Source organism: Citrus sinensis, chromosome 9 (genome assembly GCF_022201045.2).
Source record: "Citrus sinensis cultivar Valencia sweet orange chromosome 9, DVS_A1.0, whole genome shotgun sequence".
Classification (NCBI taxonomy): domain Eukaryota; kingdom Viridiplantae; phylum Streptophyta; class Magnoliopsida; order Sapindales; family Rutaceae; genus Citrus; species Citrus sinensis.
In genome coordinates this window covers 18,077,465-18,100,629 of record NC_068564.1, presented here as the reverse complement: position 1 = coordinate 18,100,629, position 23,165 = coordinate 18,077,465, and the positions used below count along the sequence as shown (strand labels likewise).

The 23,165-nt window shown below is 32.1% G+C and overlaps 1 protein-coding gene and 2 long non-coding RNA genes across 3 annotated transcripts; 1 reads left to right on the top strand and 2 right to left on the bottom strand.

Annotated features, from left to right (window-relative positions):
* Positions 1–78: 78 nt before the first annotated feature.
* Positions 79–1,762, bottom strand: LOC102614662 (uncharacterized). Its single transcript, XR_008051894.1, has 3 exons — positions 1,446–1,762; positions 459–1,061; positions 79–344 (listed from the first exon to the last, which is right to left on the bottom strand). It is a non-coding gene; the product is annotated as an uncharacterized LOC102614662 (long non-coding RNA).
* A 7,819-nt stretch (positions 1,763–9,581) lies between these two features.
* LOC102619377 (1-aminocyclopropane-1-carboxylate oxidase homolog 1-like) lies at positions 9,582–14,576 on the top strand. The gene is made up of 3 exons (XM_006493753.4): positions 9,582–10,341; positions 13,677–13,998; positions 14,094–14,576. Exons 1-3 carry the CDS (start codon positions 9,596–9,598, stop codon positions 14,346–14,348), a joined length of 1,323 nt encoding a protein of 440 aa, XP_006493816.2. The 5' UTR covers positions 9,582–9,595; the 3' UTR covers positions 14,349–14,576.
* Positions 14,577–15,062: 486 nt separating this feature from the next.
* Positions 15,063–16,075, bottom strand: LOC127900059 (uncharacterized). The gene is made up of 3 exons (XR_008052035.1): positions 15,738–16,075; positions 15,587–15,623; positions 15,063–15,343 (listed from the first exon to the last, which is right to left on the bottom strand). It is a non-coding gene; the product is annotated as an uncharacterized LOC127900059 (long non-coding RNA).
* Positions 16,076–23,165: the final 7,090 nt, after the last annotated feature.

Here is a 23,165-nt window from a genome sequence, read left to right as displayed (position 1 = left end):
ATATATATATATTTTGTTGATAAATTTCAAGTTACACTAACACATACATTTATAGTTTTATAACACTTCTAATTGACCAAAAAAATTGCTTAAATTAACAGACATAACATAAGAAGCTCCATGTTTTATTTACATATCGGGTAAAACATAACAAAGCTTTATATACATATACAAGTTCTACAATATACACACATAAACGTAAAAACATCATTTCCCATGCTGCCTTCTTCCATTATGTGCATCCAGTTCTGCAATTTTTTTTCTCTTTGAATAAATAGTTGCCAACTTTGCCTCCTGGGGCTGGGACACAACTCCCAAACTTCCTAATTGTTGCACTGACACATCTACATTTGACATTAACCAAAAGTTCCGTCAAATTACATATAAACCAAGATAATAACAAAAAAATTTCACGAAATATGCAATGGCCAACGTCATTGTTGGAGTTTTTTTCTCACCTTCTCCAATTCTGCATTTGTTCCAAGATGCACCTCTTCTTTCATTCTTAGGTGTCATAAATGGTGATGGATCATGTAACTTCGGAGCAAAACTAACTAAAGTATCGAAAGATTATTGGCGCTCTGTCAGCACCGCACCCACTCTTGCTTCTTATTGCATCCCTAATCTAAATAAACAAAATATTCTGAAGCTCCATTTCTGTAAATGCTAATAACAAAGTCAAAATTTAAACTTTTCCCTTAATTTAGCAAGGACATCAAGGTTTCAATTTGTTAACTGATTAATATATTCTAGTTTTGAATTACAGATATTGCAGGCATTGCATTGAATTGTATGAACTGCACAAATACAATTACAAAGAATGGCACCGCAAATAAAAGGAAAATATTGTACAGAATAGAATATATTCTATATAACTCCTATATATTCATCGTACTCTGCCAAAACAGAGAGAACAGAATAAAAGGAAAGGAGAAAATTATTAATTCTACAGAACCCAAAAGAAGAGAAAATATTGTTATGGAAAAATGAAATTAAGAAGGTAATTTAGCTTCTTTCCTTCATTCTCAGAGAACTACAACGTAACATGATTCATGGTGGCTCTGAAAAACAACTCAAAACAGAGATACTAAACAAACCAAAGTACAGATGCACAGCAACAGAAGCTAGCAGCGGCATACAGCCCTCATTTATATTAATAAATAAACCAAACTACAAATACTCAGCAGAATAATCCAGTAGCAGCAGAAGAATCAATCACCAGCATACAAACCTCACATATATTCATCATATTAACCAAATATATTCATCAATTTTAGCCAAATATTTCCGGGCTAACGCTATTCAGACATTTCATCGAACACTTGATGAATATGGTCCATTTAAGACTTTCAAGCAGGATAAATTAATCGCTGATATTACAAGTTCATTATTCCAACGGAAAAAAATAACGAAATATATTATAAAATTTTCAAACACTCTCTAACCTGTGAAACTGCAGCTCCCCGTCATTTCTCCATGTACTAGTAACGGACAAAACTCTGAAACCATTTTTTTTCCCCCTCGATTTTCAGCCTTTGTTCAATACAATCAAATATAAAGCTATATGAAATTTTCGCATATTTAGTTGCAGCAGCGAGCTGTTGCTTCTTCAATAATCCTCTTTTAAAAGTCGCGTAAATTTTTTTCTCTTTCCAATTTTTCCTTTCTTTTCAAAATTTTCAGTGATTACTGCCTTACCTTCAACCGGCTGTAATGATAAACGCATGGGATTGACTTTACCGTTGACCCATTTTGCAACTGGTTTCCATTCGGTTTCAACAAGTTTTTTTTACCCCCCCCCCCCCCCCCAAATTAACACGTGTTGCACTTACATCAATTAAATAGTCATATCAGTTATGTTTCTTACATAAAATGTATCGTAACCTTACCCATAGATAGGACAACATAGTAATATGAGTGATGTAAGGGTGCGTTTGGCACACTGTATTGTATTATGTTGTATTGTATTATTTTAATACTGATGTATTGTATTATGCTGTATTGTATTAACATTGTATTATAATAATACTGTGTAATATTTGGCAATACACTGTACTGTATTAATGTTTTTGTAATTAATTTAAATTTTATATTTTATTATATTAATATTTATATTCTTATTAATTTTAAATTAATATTATTCAAATTTATTCATATTTAAATATTTATTATTAGTTATATTATATTATAAATTTATTAATAAATTATAAAATAAAAATAAAAATATTATATAATATTATATTAAATTAAAAAGTTATCTTTATTTTTATTATTATTATAAGCAAAAACAAAAAGCAATTGGAAAAGAAAGAAGAAGGAAAAAAAAAAAAAAAAAGAAACGCAAGCTGCCAAAGAAGGAAAAGAGGGAAAAAAAAAAAAGATAAGGGAGAGGAGATGATAATTTAATACTCATGTGATGTTTTTCCAAACATAGTATTAGTATTAACTTAATATAAATAATAATTTAATACTCCCTTAATACTACAACCAAACACACCCTAAGTTGTTTCTGCAGTTGATAAGGGAGAGGAGATGATAGGCTTAGTTTATTGGCCACGTTTTTCACTTTTTAAATGCTTGATGTTTCTTCTTTATTAATTTATCATTTTCAATCTTAATTATCATTGGATTTTAGTTTCTAAGGGTGTATCGTATCCTCTCATTTGAAGATTGGGTTTTGGAGCTTTCTTTGTCACTAGTCAGCAATAAAGAGGTTACCCAGAATGAGACGTCTATTCCAAGATAAGCCCACCACCAAGCCAAATTTACGTGCGGACAACCTTTTCTGTGCCTTTCCATTCAATATTTTTGTTGGGGCTGAATCTGGGTTTCTGTTCTTGTGTTGCTTTTACGCATTGAGATGAGTTTCATGTTCGGTTATTTAGTGTAGTATTAGGTGCTTCCGTGCTTGCCATTAGGCTAGAAACCTGAGGCCACCAGGTTAAAATTTAAACAGATAGTGGTCGTGCGTGCACCGTATTTTTTTTCATTTTAGGTGATTGTCATTGGGCTAAAAAGTTAAGCTTATAAAAATTATCTGACGTAATATTAGTTAAATTACGTAATAATGATACTTAGACATAGGTTACAGTTTTCTAAATATCTCATTATTCATCCTATAATGTAGATTAAACTATTAGTTCATTAAAATTTAAAATCTTGAAGATTTTTAATTTTAGCCCTAACATAAGGCTGCAGATGTGCAGATGTAGTTTGTCGATGGATTTGGTATTGATGATAATTTCTTTAACAATTAAAAGAGAATAACAGAAAGAAATTATCATAAATTATCTTAATTTGACAAGAAAATTAACAAAGAAGAGAAAGATAAGAGAATTTATTGTAATACATAAATGATAAATTTTAAATTTTCAAAGAAGAAAAGAGCAAAGAAAGAATTAAGACGAGATGACCTTTGTATTTTAAAAATTCCATAAACTTAGAAGGGGGTTTTTAGAGCAACTAATACTAAATAGATCATTGGAGCAATTAATACCCCTGCTCGCACCCTTTGACAATGCCCTTGACTCTACGTACACTAGAAATTTAACCAACTAAATTAATTACAACCTATGTCAAAATTATATTTGTAAACTAAGGTGGAGTGACCTGTTAAAGTAATAGGTTTAGAATGCTGCTAGGTATCTAAAAGATGAGAGAAGCACAAAAGAAGCTGTTTTCTTTATTAATTTTTATTGATATTTTAATTTTTTTAATTAAAGAAGGATGAGAGATTTTGGGAGTCGTGTTTCTCTCGCCCTTCTAAATACCAAGCATTTTCCTAGGTTTAAGGTAGATATAGTACTAAGACACGGGTTTGCATTTCTGATTGGTTCCATCTTGTTTCACCTCATATTTTTTGGTTGAATTTTGGTTGTTATTATCATTGACTTGATATAGTTGTAATCCAGAACTGGCCATGTCACTCTTTAAAAGGGAGATTTTTATTCAATTTAAATGAAAAATCTGACAATAAAATATATTTAAAATACTAGAGATTCTGGAAGTGTAATTGATAAAAAATTTTGGGAAACCATTTGGCACCAGCCTTCCTTCTGAGACTCGGCGGCGTGGTCGCTATAAAGACGCTCTTGCTTAGTCTCGAGTTCGAGGGGCTACTTGACTGAACTGGACCTTTTTCTAATCCTAAATAAGGTATTCTAAAATACCTTTTTTTTTTTTTTGTTTAAGTTAAACTTTTTAAGATGATAAATGTATTTGACTTTGTGTGGGATACAAAAGAAAAAAGAAAAGAAACAAAAGTGTATAATGTAAGCTAGCTATAGATAAGTCGAGAAAAATCAGTCAAAATAGAAAATTTCTTTGTCCTTCTATAATTTCTTTCGGCTACTTGATTGACTTGTCTAAGTTGTCCAAACATGTTCAAATTGCCTCTCCACTTGAACAACTATGTTTTTAATTTGTGCAAGTGGAGGTGTATTGTTTCAACTTGTAAAATTTAGTAGTTAATGACGTGACTTAAAAATATTGATTACTTTCAAGTATAAGAGTGAGGTTGAAAACACAAGAAATTTAAAAATTCAGAAGTCAATTATTAAATAAAATTAATTACAAAAAGAGAAATTAGTCATTTAAAAAAGTGTTAAGATTACAAGATCTGTTCTTAGTATTCAAATTATAGTCATAATATTCTCTCATAATTACATTTTTACTAATTTAATTGTTAATTAACCACTTATGGTTAGATATGGGGATAAAGTACATAATATGCCATAACTATATTTTTGTGCCAATATTAGGTCTAAATGCCAGATGGATCCAAAGTAGATCTAGATCTATAGACTAACATGAAATGAAAATAACAAGAGAAAAATATATCTAGTAAATACATAATTAAAATAATAAACTACAAACTTACTTAAGAGAATAATTACTTCCATAATTTAAAATAATTACTTCCTTTACGTCCTACTTCAGGAGGCATTTTCTGTTCCCCTAATGGTATGGAATTTGTTTTATTGAAGTGACAATTCGTAAATCGTGTGGCAAAAATATCACTTGTCAAGGGTCCCAAATATATGATAATTGAATGTCAGTTAAACCTAACATAGATCCTCAAATGATGTTGAAGTCCCATCTTTGTGCTCTACGGGAGTGATATATGAACATACACGACACAACTAAAAATGCATAGATGGGATATTTCAAGTTAATGACCAACTACAAGTTGTAATGGAGAATATTGATGATAAGAAGAAAGTCTAAGATGAATTAATGCTTCAGCATGTAAAATAGCATGACCCATATAGATATTGGTAATTGCGTACTCAATAGTGAAGTTCGTGCAATCACCTGAAATCTTTTAATCAATGATTCTACCGATCTATTTTGTGTATTTACATAAATATATAGTAATCATCAAATGTTTTCAAAAGTAAACTCACCAACATTATCAAGATGTATGGTTTTAATATGATAATTTGGAAATTGTGCCCTTAATCCTATAATTTGGATAAGTATTCTATCAAATGCAAAGTTACGGGTGGACAACAAACAAACATGTGATAATTGTGCACATGCATTAGTTAAAACTATAAAGTAACGAAATAGCCTGCATGATGACAAGTTGGCCTATATATATCTCATTGAATTCTTTAAAGAAAAGTTAGAGATTCAAAACCAATCTCAGAAAGGGATGACCTAACCACAAATTTGTCTTGTGAGCAAGTGGTACAACTAATTTCATTGGACAATAGAATCTTTTGATTCTTTAATGAGTGCCCATGAGAATTTTCAATGATTCTATGTAACACTGTACATCCTGGATTACCAAGGCGATCAAGCCATAATATAATTATTTTTGCATCAATGAATTTATGGTTCAGTATTGCGTAGCTTTCAATTGGACTTATAATTGTATAATATCATCCAGATGAGAAAGTTATAAGTGTTTTCAATACGCATTTCATGCCTGAGATATTTTTAATAATGTATAAGTATTCTACATTATTTTTATTGAAAGTCCCAATATAATATCCATTTCTGTGGATCTCTTGAACTTAATAAATTCTTTCTGAATCTTATATAAGGTATTTGGAATATATAATTTTGTTCAATTTGTTAAAAAGATAATGGCTCTTTTAGAGCCTTCAATCGAGTCTGTAGGACTTGAAATAGTGCTTATCTTTCTTTCAAGAAACTTTAATTCTAAGAAATTTTTTTTATTTTATTTTAAAGAGTAATATGTGTGATTCCACTATCAGCCAAGCATACATCCCAATTTTTCTTTCCAGGATAGACAATTAATTTCTAAATTCATATCCTTTTATTCAAGAAAAGCTCATGTTAGATATCAGAACTATTAAAACATAAAACATAAAGTGAATATGGTGTGATAACAAAAGTACAATATAGATAACATTAAGCAGACTAATAAATAAAGTTTAATTAGTATGAATAGTTCCATAAGTAATTAAATAATCAATTCTCCATCTTCGGGTCCTCGAAGAATTTCGAGATATCGAGATGAGTGAGATCTGTAAAATCTTATTCATTAATAGAATTAGCCTTAATACTATTTCCTTTGCCTGTTTTGGATGCCTAATAAAGGTCTATTTCCTGTTACCTTGCACGGCAGAGACGTGACCAATGCCTCTTTTTTTCCCACATGGATAACAAATGTCGTCATCATTTTTTTTTACGATGTAGAAATGAAACACCCTTGTCTTTACTCATTGTTCTGTAAATATTCCATTTTAGATGGTGTCCATCTTTGTTATTTTGATTTTTTTTTGAGTTTTTATGACCACCGTGGGAGTGATTACCACATTTTTTCTGCCTTCTTAATTAAGTCACTTATTTCTTTGTTCATTTCCAATTGCTTTTGGGAATGGTTTAGAACTAAATGGATGTGATTGATATTCTTCATCAAGAGCTCAATGTTTTACTTAGCTATCGGAAGATATGATATCAGATCTGAATATTTACAGAATCAGCATTCTCAATATTATTGCTGTAGGACTATATTTGATGCATGAAAAGTGGAGAGTGTCTTTTCAAGCATCGCATTTTCGCCAACTTGTTCACCTCACAATTTCAGCTGTAAGGTAATCCAAAACAGCTCAAGAGTTATAATCAGGTACTCTTGAGTAGTCTCACAATCATAAGTTCATTTATTCATACTGTGATTTAAAGAGGAATATGTCCCTATAATAGTTATATCTTTCCTTCATATTATTATAAAGTCAGTGGGTCCTCTACTGTCAAATATTGAGTTTTTAAGCTTCCATGCAAATTATGGTAGAGAAGAATCATGCATGATTTTTGTCTTATCTTGCCGAGATGCCTGATTTTCTTCCTTTATGGTGTCCTCTAGACCCACAGTTGGAGATGCATTTTGGCACCTGAAGCATAGGAAATATAATTACTTTTAGAGACATCGAGAGCGGGAATTTGTAGATTTGTTAGGTTTGACATGTTTTCAAGAATACATTGCAATTAGTAGCTCTTAAATCAGTAAGTCATGCTGATAACGTGTAATAAATAAGGTAACAATAATTAATAAGAAAATAAATTTAAGAGAGAAAAATAACAATTCTTAATTCTTTCTTCGTATTGAATAGAGATAATATGAATGGAATGCCTTTTGCTTACAATCTCATGGCTATTCATAGTGAAATGCTGCATCAAGTTTAATCAAAGAATCAATGAACTGTAGGCTTATTAAACTTAAGCCATAATGAACTACGTTAAAGTGATGGTAAATCTATTGTTTCAGAACAATCTAAAGTATCTGTAGTTTCTTTTATATTTGTCAAAAGATCTTAAAAAAGAACATGTAGGAAAGTAACATCAAGGTACTTTACCCTATCCAAAAAAAAAAAAACAATTAAGGTACTTTACATAACGTGGGTGATATTCTCACCCTTTAAATTATGTAAATCAAAAAAATAGTTGTAAAAAATTTATATCATTGTTAATAATTTTAAATAAAGAAAGCATTTGAACAATTAACCAATTAAATCCTTATTAATGTTTAAATTTATGACACAAAACTATATGTTTTGGACAATTTATTCATTTTATGTTATAAGGATAATATTGTCAAATTAAAATTATATTAAAAGAAAAATTAATGGTTAATTATGATCAAGGGACTGATGTAAAAAAAATTCTAATTAATTAATTATTTCGTATTAATTTTTTTTGTAAATAATTTTTAAAATAGAGTGGATTGAGTGATGATATTTGACCCCGTTATTATATCTCACTAACCTAATATTTTAGTTAACCCCATTAAAAAATTAAACTAATCTTTATCTCTCAAAATGTCCCACCAAATCTTCAATTTGCCCTTATTGTAATTTTTATCTTTTTTCCAAGCATGCACCATATAAAACATGTAAAATCTATTTTAAAAAGAAAAAAAAAACTCTTATAATCTCTCTCTTTCTCCTTAAAGGTTTTATCTATTGTTGCCATTACCATATAAAAAGATTTGATACTTCTTCATCATCCTCTACTGAGTCTATAAATTAATTTCTTCCATGATTACAAAAGTAGAGTATATAATATTTGAGAACATATAATAATTTAAAAAGTTAAAAGAATTTAGGGTTTAAGAAATTAGTTAGCTAAATTAAATATTAATGGAAATTATAATGTAGGTGTACTTAAAACTTATTTACCCGTTTAAGTAATTTCATATAAGGATAAAATAGGTAGTGAGGTTTGGTGAGATATAATGAAGAGGTTAGATATCACAAATATGTGGATTTAACCATTTGTAAATATTTAACATTTTGGATATAATATTTGCCTGAAATAACAATTCCAAATAACGGTAAAATATATTGGGATGAGCTATTTGAACCTACTAAATTGCTTTATAAATCCATTTATTAAACAAATATCCTACAAAAGTAGGATTTTACTCTATTTGTCCACTCTAATACCAAATACGCTCTCAGATCACAAGAAGTATGAAATTATCCATACACTCACATTTAAATGCAGCCAATATACTAGTTTTTAAAATATTTGACGATTTTATTTATGAACATTAATCAATCAAACACGTATTTTAATTGGAATTGATCACAAAGATTGACAAAATTCAGTTAAAACTTATGCTTGATATTTTCATTCATAGTACAAGTCCAGAATGATTTAGTTAAACTTCTAAATCTACCTCTAATCACCATCAGTTTCTTTGCATAAATAACAAAACAAAATTAAAACTAAAATACCAGTATAAAGTAAATTTGGTTACTCATATAACTTTGTTAGAAGATACAATTTTGGAATCATGTAATTTTTTTTAGTTGAGTCATGTGTATTTTGGAACAATCAAAATTTTTTTTTGAGTTTGCAGTCATTGGTTTGTTGATGAACACGAGTGAAGATCCATTTCATAATCATAATAATTAGATCTATAATTAATAATTTATTATATTATTATAGAGATTGAAGGTGCAATATGGACGGTCATTGAAAGATGAGCTTAGAAATAAATATTGGCTCGTATATGTTAGTAATTTGAGTTTAGGGTATTTTAATAACAATAATATTTATTAATAAGTGAGTGTAAGAAATATTATAATGGGTATAAATATCCTCACTCAATACTTGACTGATGGACAAAAATAGTACGACCATATTGGCCTTTTGTCACCAATTTAAGTGCAACACGCAAACACATGAGGATTTTCAATTGGCGGGCTGGAATACTGGGACCGGGGCCAGGCTAAAGCTCAAAAAGGTCTATCTAGCTTGTCAACTGGAGACAAGTACTAAGAAATTTCCATTAATTAACTTGCTTTCTCCCATCGGAAAGGAAATGATTACCGCTGACGCTGGTTATTCTAACGCTCACTGTGCGCCAAAATACGATCGGAAAAGCGAATTAAAGGCGTTTGATGACACAAAAGCCGGCGTAAAGGGACTTGTTGATGCCGGGATAACTAAGATCCCTCGGATATTCATCCATGATCAACTTAAGCTTAGTAATTCAAGGTCTGGTGACTCCGAATTCATTATCCCAATCCTTGACTTGGATGGTGTCAATAAAGATGCCATTTCACGGGCCAAGATAGTCAAGCAAGTTCAAAATGCATGCCAGAACTGGGGGTTCTTTCAAATTGTCAATCATGGAATTCCAGTTAGCATGTTGGATGAAATGATTGATGGGGTAATTGGATTTCATGAGCAAGATACTGAGGTGAAAAAGAAGTTCTATACGCGAGATTACCAGAAAAGGAAGGTGCTTTATAATACAAATTTTGACTTTTATGCAGCACCAGCAGCTAATTGGAGAGATACCCTCAGTTGCGTTATGGCTCCTAATCCACCTGATCCTGAAGAATTGCCAGAGGTATGCAGGTACGTGATAAAAATTTATACCTAATTCTGGCTTTGTGCTGAATTTTATCTGTTCTTTAATTATTATTTTTATTAGAACTAAAGCAAATTAAGCACCGATTTAGACCTCTCACCAACTGATAATCCCTCACTTCCTGATCACTTGCTGAGTCAGGTATAGACTCTGGAATCTCCATATCAGATTTTAACCCAGATTCAACTTTGGTGGCCTTATAACCCTTTTCTCTCTATCTCTCACCAACTGATAATCCCTTACTTCCTGATCACCTGTTGAGTCAGGTATAGGCTCAGGAATCTCCCTATCAGATTCTAACCCAGGTTCAGCTCTTGGTTTATGTCTTGCATTAGAAGTTGGAAGCTCCACCTTAAAATAAGACTTCTGATTTTTGTCTTCAGATTCTGTGACAACAGTTTTTGACTGTGTTGTATTTTAAAGCATTTTAGCTTCATTAAATACAACATCCCTACTAATAATAGCTCTTGGTGGTTTTAAATCAGTACACCAGAGCTTATATCCCTTCACCCCATCTGGATAGCCCAAAAATACACTCTTCAAGGCTCTAGGTTCTAGTTTCCCTTACTTAATGTGTGCATATGCAGGGCAACCAAACACCCTTCAATTGGTGTTTTAAAGTTGATTCCAGAAGGACTTCTGTTTACAATGTAATAGGCTGTAGATAAAGCTTCTGCCCATAAAGCCTTTGAAAGTTTTGAGTGTATAAACATGCATCTCACTTTGTCAACCAAAGTCTTATTCATCATTTCTGCTAACCCATTTTGTTGAGGGGTATTCCTAATTGTCTTATACCACACAATACAATTTTCAATATAAAAATCATCAAACTTCTTATTACAAAATTCCAACCTGTTATCAGTTCTTAGCCTCTTGGCTTTTCTATTTGTTTAAGTTTCAACCAGTGCCTTCCAAGCCTTAAATTGATCAAATGTATCATCCTTGTTTTTCAACACATATACCCAAACCATTCTAGAAAAATCATCAAAAGATAAGAAATACCTTGCCCCACCTAGAGAAACTGTCTGTGTTGGCCCCCACAGATCAACATGAATGTAGTCTACAGTTCCCTTTGAGTTATGAACACTAGTACTAAATTTCACCCTTGAAGACTTTCCTAGGACATATTCTTCACATAACCTCAAAGACTCTATCTCGTCTACACCTAAAACTCCATGTTTTGATAGTTCCTTTAAGCCACTTTCACTCATATGGCCTAACCTCATATGCCACAATATAGATTTGTCTAAATTCTGGTTTGTCACAGTAACATCACTTGTTACAGCTGAACCCTGAAGCACATACAAGCCATTGCACATGTTCCCCTTCATCACAACCATTGACCCCTTCATAAGCTTTAAAATACCTGATTCAAGTTTAGCTAGACAACCCATTTTATCAAGCATCCTAAGAGAGATAAGGTTTCTTTTTAATTCAGGCACATGTCTGACATCCCTTAATTCCTTAATCATGCCATCAGACATTTTTAGCCTAATTAAACCCCAGCCAACTACTTTACAACTGGCATCATTACCCATTACAACTATTCTACCATCATAGGTTTCATAGTTCATGAATAAGCTTTTGTTAGGGCACATGTGAAAGAAACAACCAAAATCTAGAACCAAATTACCTCTGGTTTGACCATCAGTTGCTATTAGAACTCCAGCTGAGTCATAGCTATCAGATTCCTCAAGCTCTGATGCTACAGCAGCATCTCCACTCTTCTCTTTTGCATCTTTATTCTTACTTTTCTTCTCAGGACAATCTCTTTTGAAATGACCTTTCTTGTGGCATTGAAAACATTTCCTTGATTTTGACTTGGATCTTTTCTTTTTTCCTTGTTCCCTTCTCTTTTGCATCTTTATTCTTATTTTTCTTCTCAGGACAATCCCTTTTGAAATGACCTTCCTTGTGGCACTGAAAATATTTCCTTGATTTTGACTTAGATCTTTTCTTTTTTCCTTGTTCCCTTCTCTTTTTTCTGACATTCCTCTTGCTGTCAAGCCTTCTCCATCTCTGGATTCTTTCTTTGTTGCAGCCTTAGAACTCAGAGTTTCCTTTACATCTACCATGGTAAGAGTTTGCCTCCCATACATGAGCGTGTCAACCAGATGTTCATAGGAGCTTGACGGTGAACAAAGCAAGATCATAACTTTGTCCTCATCATCAATTTTCACATTAATATCTTCAAGATCTAGTATGATCTTGTTGAAAACATCAATGTGATCAGTGATTGAAGACCCCTCTTCCATCTGAAGAGTATAAAGCTTCTTTGTGGCTAGACGTTTGGCCATTGATTTCTTGGTGTAAAGATCCTCAAGCTTTTTCCATGGACCTGCTGCTGTCTTTTCACCACCAACCTCTCTGAGTATACCATCTCCAAGGCTTAGAATTATTGCACTGTAAGCTCTGTCCAGTACATCTGGTAAATCTTCATCAACAATTTATCTTGGCTTTTTGGATGATGAAACCTCCCCAAGTGCTACATCCAGACCTTGATGTACCAGCAATGCCTTCATTTTAAGCCTCCATAGGTGAAAATCATTTTCACCCGTAAATTTCTCTACCTCAAGCTTTGGTGTAGCCATTCTATGATCAAGAATTCAGCGGACTGGTTCTGATACCAATTTGTTAGAACTAAACCAAATTAAGCACCGTTTTAGATCTCCCAAGATCCACCTTTGTTTACTCAAGATTCTGAATCTACTTAGTTTTAATAGCTGATGAATCAATGGTAATCCAATCAAGAAACTCAAAGAAAAACATAGAAAAAATACACACACACACCTGACACCAATGATTTATAGTGGTTCGGCCACAAAATGAGCCTACATCCACTGTGAATGAGAAGAAGAGTTCCACTATCTGAGCTTATTAAAGATACAAGGTTCTTGAGACCATAAAGCCATATATACAGTAAGGAAAGGATTTAAAAAGACCCTTCATCAGTCAGCTGCTAACGCCATCTGGGTTTGTTCATAACAAACCCAGTATTTGCCCGCGTGATAACAACCTTTAACGGCCTTTTGAACCTCTGGTAGCCACGTGTTTTGACTTCACAAGCTCTTGAGTACAAAGCGGCACAAACCCCTGTCGTTTTGAGTAACTGATGCGAGTGTTGTGTCACGTGCGTTACTTGTTTCACCGACAGAGAAAGAACGTCATACAGCTCCCTGAACTTCTGCGACTGACATATCACTTTCCATACAAAGATCAACATGACTTGTCGTGTGTGTTCTCAAATTCTAATTTGAGCTTCATATCTAACATTTTTAATCTCTTCAAACTTCTGACATGAGTTTATGGTTTTAATTTGTAGAGATATAATCGTTGACTACGCTAAAAAGACAACAGAATTAGCACTCACTCTATTTGAACTTATTTCGGAAGCTCTTGGCCTTAACGCCAATCGCCTGAAAGACATGGATTGCGCAGAGGGACTGTTCTTGTTAGGCCATTACTACCCAACATGCCCTGAACCAGAGTTGACTATGGGAACTGACAGCCATGCTGATAGTAGCTTCCTTACTGTGCTCCTACAAGACAGACTTGGTGGCCTCCAAGTCCTCCATGAAAATGAATGGGTCAATGTTACACCCATTTATGGAGCTCTAGTGGTAAATCTCGGAGACATGATGCAGGCAAGTTAATTTTAGAGTAAATCAGATCATTGTCAATTTATTATTGCATCAATCATGTAATAAACAAACTTAATAACTTCTGTTTCTTTGCGTAGCTGATTTCCAATGACAAGTTTAAGAGCGTGAATCACAGAGTTCTTGCTAAAGATGTTGGTCCACGAGTGTCTGTGGCATGTTTCTTCAGATCACATTTTCAATCAGAGAAAGCAAGGCGTTATGGGCCAATCAACGAGTTACTCTCAGAAGAGAACCCGCCAATATACAAGGAAATCACTGTGAAAGAGTACCTGTCACACAGTTACTCAATAGGGCTTGACGGTACCTCTCCACTCGACCATTTTAAACTGTGAAGTATTCGACGTGCCTGCATAATTCCAGTTAATAACTTTTGCTTGAGATTTGAAATTGAATGATTGGTTGAAATGCATAAGAAGTTTTAGAATAATCCTGCTCAATATATAGGCTTGAAGGCAAGTCGGCACTTAGTGCTTGAGCTCGGCAATTGCATGTAAACTCTTTTAACAAGAAATGAAACAAATAAGAAAGAAGGAAATATTTTTTCTGTTAAAGACCTAAAACCATTGTCTGTCCGCATGTTTAATCTCTCATAAATACATGACAGGGTCAATGTTCAGTTGGATTTGATCAGCAAATGATGTTCAACTATAGGCTTGCCCCTAATTTAACTGAGGCTTAACTATAGTCAATCTTAGGCGTATAACTGTTATAAGAGTAAAATATTATATCAGCTGCTTGTTATATATCCAAACTTCAACAGAGATAAAAGTAATTAAGTAGCCCAAAACCGATAAAATTCCTGCTGCGGTTTGGAGCTTGTTTACCAGTGCAGTACCTATCATGTGAATATCTCATTTAATGAGAAAAAGTTGGTTGCGTTCGCTTGTTATTTTCCCTTTTTTAATCTTTGTTTGATTTTTGAAATTGAAGAATATTGTTCTGTCTAGTCAAAATCCATTGAATCATATTTTATCATTATAGCAAGAGAATGGTGATGATAAGCTCAGCAGAAATTCAGGCAAAAAACATTTCCACATATGACCGAATGAGTGAATTAATAAAACCTTTTTGATGATTCAAAAACCGGCATAGATTCCGGAGCTGTAGAATGCCAGGGATATTCCTTGTAGATAAAAATAGATCAGTGGTATAATAAACCATCAATTTTGAATTTTATGAAGGGCCAGCAGCTAACTGGAGAGAGATTCGTTGAATTCCCTTATGTCCCCTGGGCCCTGGCACACCCAATCCTGAGGAATTGCCCGACGTGGCGCAGTATGCAATAATACCACTATTAGCCCGTGCTGCTGATAATCTGAATTTTCTCCTAATTAAATTTTTACAAAATTAACGTTAAATTAACAAGTAAATGTTTTACATAATGGAGTTAAATTAACAGGTTACTTCACCTAGCATTCAAACTTGGCAAAATGGTTTCTAAGCAACTTTCTTCGACTGGCTATTAGTTGTTTGAATGCAAGGTGAAGTAGCAGCTTAAAAATCAATTTAGACTTTGCCTGCCCTCTTACCATTTAAAATAAAATAAATGTACAGGAAAATACGAGCATACCTGAACGACTGTTGTTGACTCGACGTAAATCCATTTTCTGCACATTCGTATGAAAAGCAGGGTTTTTTAATCGTATAAGATCATGTACTTGATCGAATTGCAGAGATGCAAGGTTCGGCTATTCAAATGAAGAAATGAAATTTGGACTTACAGTATTGGAGCTGATATCAAAATCTTTTGGGCCCAATTCCAAATTTTCAATCCCCTGAAAGAATTAGGCTGCGAAACAGTTAATTTGATAGCACATTAACTCTCAAGCACGCCCTGAACCAAAGTTGATTTCAGATCCTTGCAAGTACATCGATAGTAGATCCCTCACTGTGGTTCTTCAAGATCAAATGGGCTGCCTTCAAGTCGTAAATGAGGATCAATTGATTGATGTTGATCCTGCTCCTGGAGCTGTAATAGTTAACATTGGAGATCTGACACAAGCAACTTTACTAAACAATTAATAAACATGATTGATTGTCCAACGAATTAATATTTGGATATTATAGATTAGGTTATCTTTAGTGCTTTTAATAATTAAAGTTCAGTTAAAAATTTGTTTGATATTTAGTGTTTGGGGAAGAAGCGAAAGGCCCGGTAACAAAGTGCCACGTGTCAATATTAAATTTTATAATAGAAGTTATCAAAAGAATCTTGGGTTATGCAGGGTACCATAGGTATTCTGAAGGGTAGTTGGGGTGCAATACGAAGGGATAGATATGTTAGAAATATATTCATAAAAAGTGTAAGGTGATAAAAAGACGTAATCCTAAAAAGATTGGCTGATTCTCTTAAAAAAAAAAGAATCAACGAAAGAATATTGTGATGAAAAAGAGGAGACAATGATCTGTTACTCCTACAAAAAGGCTAAAAACAATTGTTACTAAGATAGTTGGGACCACATGTCCTCTCCTGCCACACTTGCAAATCCCCAACTGGCTCAACAGAGGTACACGAGACTAGCCCTCTATGCCCAACAAGTCTATGCAGCTCAAACTTATTTTCCTCGCATGTCTTGACATTAGGGATGGCAAACAGTGGGCTTAGGCCGGGCTTTTTCAAGCCCATGTCTAGGCCCTCTCATCAGCTAAGTGTACGGGCCTGGGCCGGGCTCGGGCTTTATTTATTTATTTTAAAATTTTAAATTATTGTAAATTTGAAATAAATTAATGATCAACAAGTTGTTACAATCATAGATAAATTAAAGAAAATCAATATTTCAAATTAAAATAATAAATAAAGTAAATAAAAACTCATAACTTTAATTTTCTTTAATACTAGATTTTCTAATTCAAACGCTCTCTTAATTAATTGACACAAAAGAGAGAATTTAGTATCATAATTTTAGTTTTTTTGAATCATAATTGATTTATAAGTTAAGAATTTAAGTTTTCTTTTTTATTTTTAAATTACTTTTCAATTTTAATTATATTATTCTAATTTATAAAATTATTATTTTAAAAGTAGTGGGCTTGAGCTTTGTCCATGCTTTTTTTCTTAGGCCCTTGTCCAGGGCCTCATGGGTGAGGGCCGGCCCAAGCCCAAGCCCAAGCCCAGGCTTTTTTGCCAGCCCTACTTGACATATCCAAATGGTTACGCGTGTAAAGGACAAAAATATCTTTGACATGCCAACAAAGAAGGCCAATAAAAAAAGTCAAGTGGCATGGCAACCCGAGTGCTGCTTATAGAATAATCAGGTTTTATTTTTATCAGTATAGCCATCATGCACACCATAGGGGCTACGATTTCTTCCGCCTCCAACCACTATTATTAAGAGCTTGCAAGCTCTCTAACCTAAGATAACCCAACTTTGACTTGAGCGTCAAAGTGTGGTCGCTAGCCATCCCCAGCTCCATCTCTAACATCTTTCTCATTGTTTTGCAGGTCTAAGGCAACTTGGCGAGCTCTCTGAGTCTAGATTCAAACCTCTTACCATATCCACTATCCTCTCACTCTTTCTTCACTCCATAACAACCAAAATAATCCATATACCCTGACCAAGCTAGGCACTCTACGTCCCAAAAAAAAAAAAATCATTGTTCTCAAGTAAGTTTTGTAGCTTTCATTCGCACACCCAAAATCTACTAAAAACATGTAGAATCGAATTCATATACTAAGTTTTCTTCAGAATTTTATTTGTTCAAACAATGATGATAATAATTAAAATTTTATTTATATATAATGACCTCAATTTAAGCTGGTTATATTTTATTATTCACTTAAAAGATATAATTTATTTTGTGTGGGATAAAGGATTCAGTCACTACAAAACAACAAAGAAATAAAAGTCTATAGTGTGTGACATCGGAAAGTTGAGAACAAAAATTTGTCAAAATGAGAATTTTTCTTTGCTTTTCCTTCTAGTTTCTTTCGACAACTTGGTTGACTAGGTCATAAGTTGAATTTTTCTAAACCTAATAAAATTGCCACGAACAAAAATAGGCTTTTTTTTTTTGTTGGGGGGGTTAATTGTTTTAACTTGTAAAATCTCTTGATTGATACAAAGAAGACTAGAACTCAAACCCTGCTCATTTTGTTATTGATAGAATAAAGTGATAAGCTCGAACCTAGCTCACAAAGGTGAGAACGAGACATAGTTTCTAGAACGAGTTTCTAGTCATAAATTGTATTAAAAAAATTGTTTATTCTAATAAAATATTAGATTCTTAAAAAAAAACATACATGCGAACACACACACACAAATTAATTAATTAATTGAGTGTGCGCGAGGTATAATTCAGTGTATATGAAATTTTTGTAATTGCAATATAATATATACTCTAAACATCCTTGTTTTAAAAAAATATGTATAGTAATAATATATTCATGATGTAATTTACTATTAAGGTCTATGTAATATGATCAAATAAAAAACTTGGCTTGCGATATTTAGCACACTCATGGAATAAATTTTAAACCTTAATAAACTTTTTAGTTATTTTTAGCAAACATTCATCTATTGAGAAGCAAACCACTAATTTAAAAAAAAAATAGTAGTAAATTGTGTGTTTAAGAACCCTATTTTTATATACAAATTTTGACGTAATATCTAAGCTACTAAAACGTGAAATAAGATGTTCTTTCAATATGAGCTCTATTGAGTTTTTAAAGCTTTTCTACCATGTATTTTTTAGTGATAGTGTAGGGATAAGATTTAACTTCTTTATTTTTTTACTTATTAACTACTAATTAACATGTGAATTATTTATTTAATACATGATCAAATGCATAGAAGTTCTTTAACCTTTAAGGTTTGTGCATGCTTTTTTGCTCAGTGGTTGGTTCAATTAATTATGATAGAACCATCAAAATTCCATATTCATTAATGGAATGACGGTTATTGCTCATAATTAGTTGAGCCAACATCAAAATTCCAATTAACTTGGCTCATCAATTACAATTTAACATGTTAAAAGTACATTTAAAACAAAACAATCCAAATTTGCAGATCAAATTAAAACAAATTTTCATATTTTCAACTAATTAATGGAATGACAGTTTCACGTAATTGTAATACTTAGCCTGAGGGTAAGTTAGCTCTTTTGATTTATGATTCTCTTGTTTGACAAATTGGCTTTCCGGCGAAACTATTGTGTGTATAATTTTTTTTAAAAAAAATGTAGGGAAATTATCATTCGTATACCCTATAGATGCTCTGTTATAAAAAATACTACAATACTTTGAGGGTGTATCAATCATCTATTCTAAGTTGACAAAATGTATATGCCGTCCACCAAACCGTTACTTGCCATTTAAATAGGATAATGCCAGAGGGGTAATTTGGTCTTTTCATATGATATACGTGATAATTTAAGGGTATACAAGTGATAATTTAAGGGTATACAAGTGATAATAAAAGAATTTAAGGATATACAAGTGATACTTTTTAAGGGTAAAATCGTCAATTCACTATAATTCCGTTAACTTTCAAACGGCAGCTAACGATTTGGTAGTCGGCTGATAGCTTTTGTCAATTTAGGGTGGACGATTGATACACTCTCAAAGTGTTGTAGTATTTTTGATAACAAAGCATTTATAGGGTATACGAATGATAATATCCCAAAAATGTATATGTACGCGTAGTTGTCATACATAACAATTGGCTAAGTATTTTTTTAACGATTTATTTTGATTTTCATGTTAAAAAATAAAAATAAAAATAAAATATTTGGGAAAAACAGAGTACATATTATTTGGTCATGAATCATGTTGGTTTTATTGGGAAAGGAACTCACAAAAACAACTGCAAATTAAACAGAAACAAAACTCTTTTTTTTTTTCTATTAAAATACGATGTGTATCACAAATAAATAGGTAAAAAAAAAACCAACAAAATCTAAAGAAAAAATCAACCACAAAAGATATAAATCTTTTGGGTGGAAAATCCAAATCAAGAAAAAATCACGGGACTGTAGTCCAATGTAATCTTCTACTATATTAATGAAATTACAGCACAAATTTTTTTTAAAATAATACTAGAGATTAACAACATCAAGAATTTTAGTCTAATAACAAATAGATATCTCAAATAACCATCAACGAAATAATCAAATAAAAATCAAGATTAATAAGATTATTGAGTTCGATGCCAAAAATTTATACTCAAAATTTAAGAAGAAACGAAGTTAATTTCATATTCTGATCATCCAATTAAATATTGAAACTCGTTCCCAAATTTAATATTATGTCAGTGTTCTCTCTTCTCTCTCGCGTCTTTTTCTTCTCCACAAGAAGCTACCGCCGCTTGCTTTTTATTATTCTTTATTTGAAAACGTAATTTTATGATAAAGTTCATCCGAATCCAAATTTAATGTTAATTACAAATTAAGTAAGTCTTTTTGAACTTTGAAATTTTGGGTCCCCAAATGAGATGATCCCAACAAGTTTAAAAAGAAACCAGGTCTCCGAAGTGCTACACGGTATGAACTCAGACAAATTATTGTACAATCCCATGGATAATTGGGTATGTCATGTAATCCAAAAAAAAATTAATCCGAGATAATATAAAAAATTTTGGATAGTCCAAAAAAAACTTATCTGAAATAATATCAAATAACTACCGATATCTAAGTCATAAAGGCAAATTTTCAATAGAATCAATAATAGTACAGACTATTATTATTCCGAGATTATCTCAGAGAAACTAGTAAATGTTCGTTAAGTCGTCGAGAGAATTTTCAATAGAATCTCTTGTCATTTAATGATTCAAACTTGGGTGACATGAATATACCTACATTGAAACTGGTGAAAAACTTTTGGGCAAAAACCTATTTTAACAACCTTCTTTTCAATAATTTTTTACTTTTAGTTCTCTCCAATATTTTATCATTTTTTTTGTTAAAAATATCGTTGAGTTGAACATATATGAACACTAAATTTTTAAGTAATAAGAAATTGCTGTAATGGATACGAATGTTTGGAATAAGAAACTTTTAATGATTTTTGTTTCATGCGTTTTCTGTTCGAGATATTGAAATGCAACATTTTAATATTTAGGGATAAAATATCTCATCAATTTTATGCATGCTTTCGTAATATGAACTTCATAACATATGATTATGACTTAATAAAAATTTCATGAAAAAGTAATCTAATTTTTTTTAAAATTTTTAATCAGTATTTAATATATATTGAACAAAAATAAATATTAATATTTTATATTAATATAAATAATTCTACTGTTTGCGACCAATATTCTCTTGAGTGTCGAATACAGATTTTTATTTTTGGACTTCTCAAATAATAAGATTTTTTATTTTTTCTACAGTTTAAAACTACTTCTTTTTTTTTTAATTAATGAAATTTTAGCAGCATTTACATAAGAAATTAAGAATAAGTTATGAAAATCATGCAATCAAAACCTAATGTCAAGGGATGAGTATGTTGCACAACAACCCATACGACACTTAAACAATTTCTAGCACAAAGGTTAATGAACTTACTAAGCATTTACATAAAAAATTAAGAATACGTTATGAAAATCATTCAATCAAACCTTAATGTCAAGGGATGAGTATGTTGCACAACAACTCATGCGACACTTAAACAACTTCTAGCACAAAAGTTGTTTACTAAGCCTAATGAACTTTTCAAGCTCGCTAAGAAAGGATGCTTGCGAGAAAGTATATGGCCAAGCATATGGCCAAGCGAATTTTATTACTCGCAATAGAGAATATAAGAGAGCTTTACTAGGATGTTTGAGTTGCTAGGTGTGTGGTGTGGTGTTGGGCAAAATGGTGGATAGAGATGGCAAAAAAACCCAGGCCTGCCTCAGCCCGTAAAGTGTCCATCTAGGCCTACCGGCTTTAGGCCCTGCCCACAGTAAATGGGTCTAGCCATGAGATGAAAATTTAAAAATCCACAATAGATGAGCTTGGATATGGGCTCATAGGAAAAGCCCAGGCTTTATATTTTATAAATAAATTTTTTTTATTTTATATATTATGGACTTTATATTTAAATTTTATATATTTTAAATATTTTTATATTTAGTGTATTTAATTATTTAATCTATTATATATTGTATAATCAATTAATCATCTTTAATTTAAGTGTTCCTTTATTTTTTTCTAATTTAAAACTCTATTAGAAAATTATTTTAAAAAATTTATCTAAGCCCAGGCCCGATCCAAGCCCGACCTGTTTAAGTATGGACATACTTTTACAGGGCTTAGGCCTACTGTCAATAACTTGGGCTTGAGTCTGTACTTGAAAAAGTCTAGCCCAAGCCCTTAAATTGCCATCCCTAACAGTGGGTGCCTAGCCCTATTTATAGAGTGTCTTGCTTAGGACTAGATATTTCCAAGCAACTTGCGCAAAATATCTAGAGAGGTTTATTTATACAAAATTGTGAAATTGCCTAGACATTTACGAGTGCTAGTTAGTTGTAAAGAATTCTAGAATCAAGCTGTGCTTGTTCACTTTAGCTTGCGGATTTGGGCTTGATCTTGGGTTGTCGGCTACTAAGCGCACCATGGCTCGCTAATTGTAGTAGATGACCCACCGTTGATCGCAGCCTTGTTGCTGAGCGTACCCTACTGCTAGCACACCTTACCTTTGGGCAGACCTTTACTAAGCGAACCTATGCGCGGCAATTGAGCCTTCGTTGGTACCAAATTATAAATGTGAGTAGCTTGTGACACTAAGGTATACAAACTAGTTGTACTTCAAAAATAAAATATGGTGGTAAATAACACTATAATAGTGTAACATGGCACTTGCCAGTTGCCAATAATTTCAAGGCAGCTTTCGCATTAGCTCAAATGTAAAGTTTAAATCACAATATTCTATATCGTGGAAAATATCCCTAAACTGCCAATTACAAATCTATTGAGATTCTACTTAAATTATAGAATCTCCTAAATATTTTCTTGAAATATTAAACTTGTGATTCTTTATAGAGAAAAATGTTTTTTTATAGAATTTTTTTTTATATAATTTTGAATATATAAATATAATCTAATTTATCATTCTAAATTTGAAGCCAAACCCAATGCCTGCCAGCTCACGGGTATTCAATTTATCAAACTTGAAGCCATCCAAAAATACCAAAAAAAAAATTATTACTAATGTATTACAATGAGAAGACTGC

Bases quoted from the DNA above. Each gene is read 5' to 3' on its own strand.
- LOC102619377 (XM_006493753.4), top strand. From the start codon at position 9,596: ATGGACAAAAATAGTACGACCATATTGGCCTTTTGTCACCAATTTAAG. The intron at 10,342-13,676 runs GTACGTGATAAA...TTTAATTTGTAG, and splicing joins GAATTGCCAGAGGTATGCAG to AGATATAATCGTTGACTACG. The intron at 13,999-14,093 runs GCAAGTTAATTT...TTCTTTGCGTAG, and splicing joins ATCTCGGAGACATGATGCAG to CTGATTTCCAATGACAAGTT.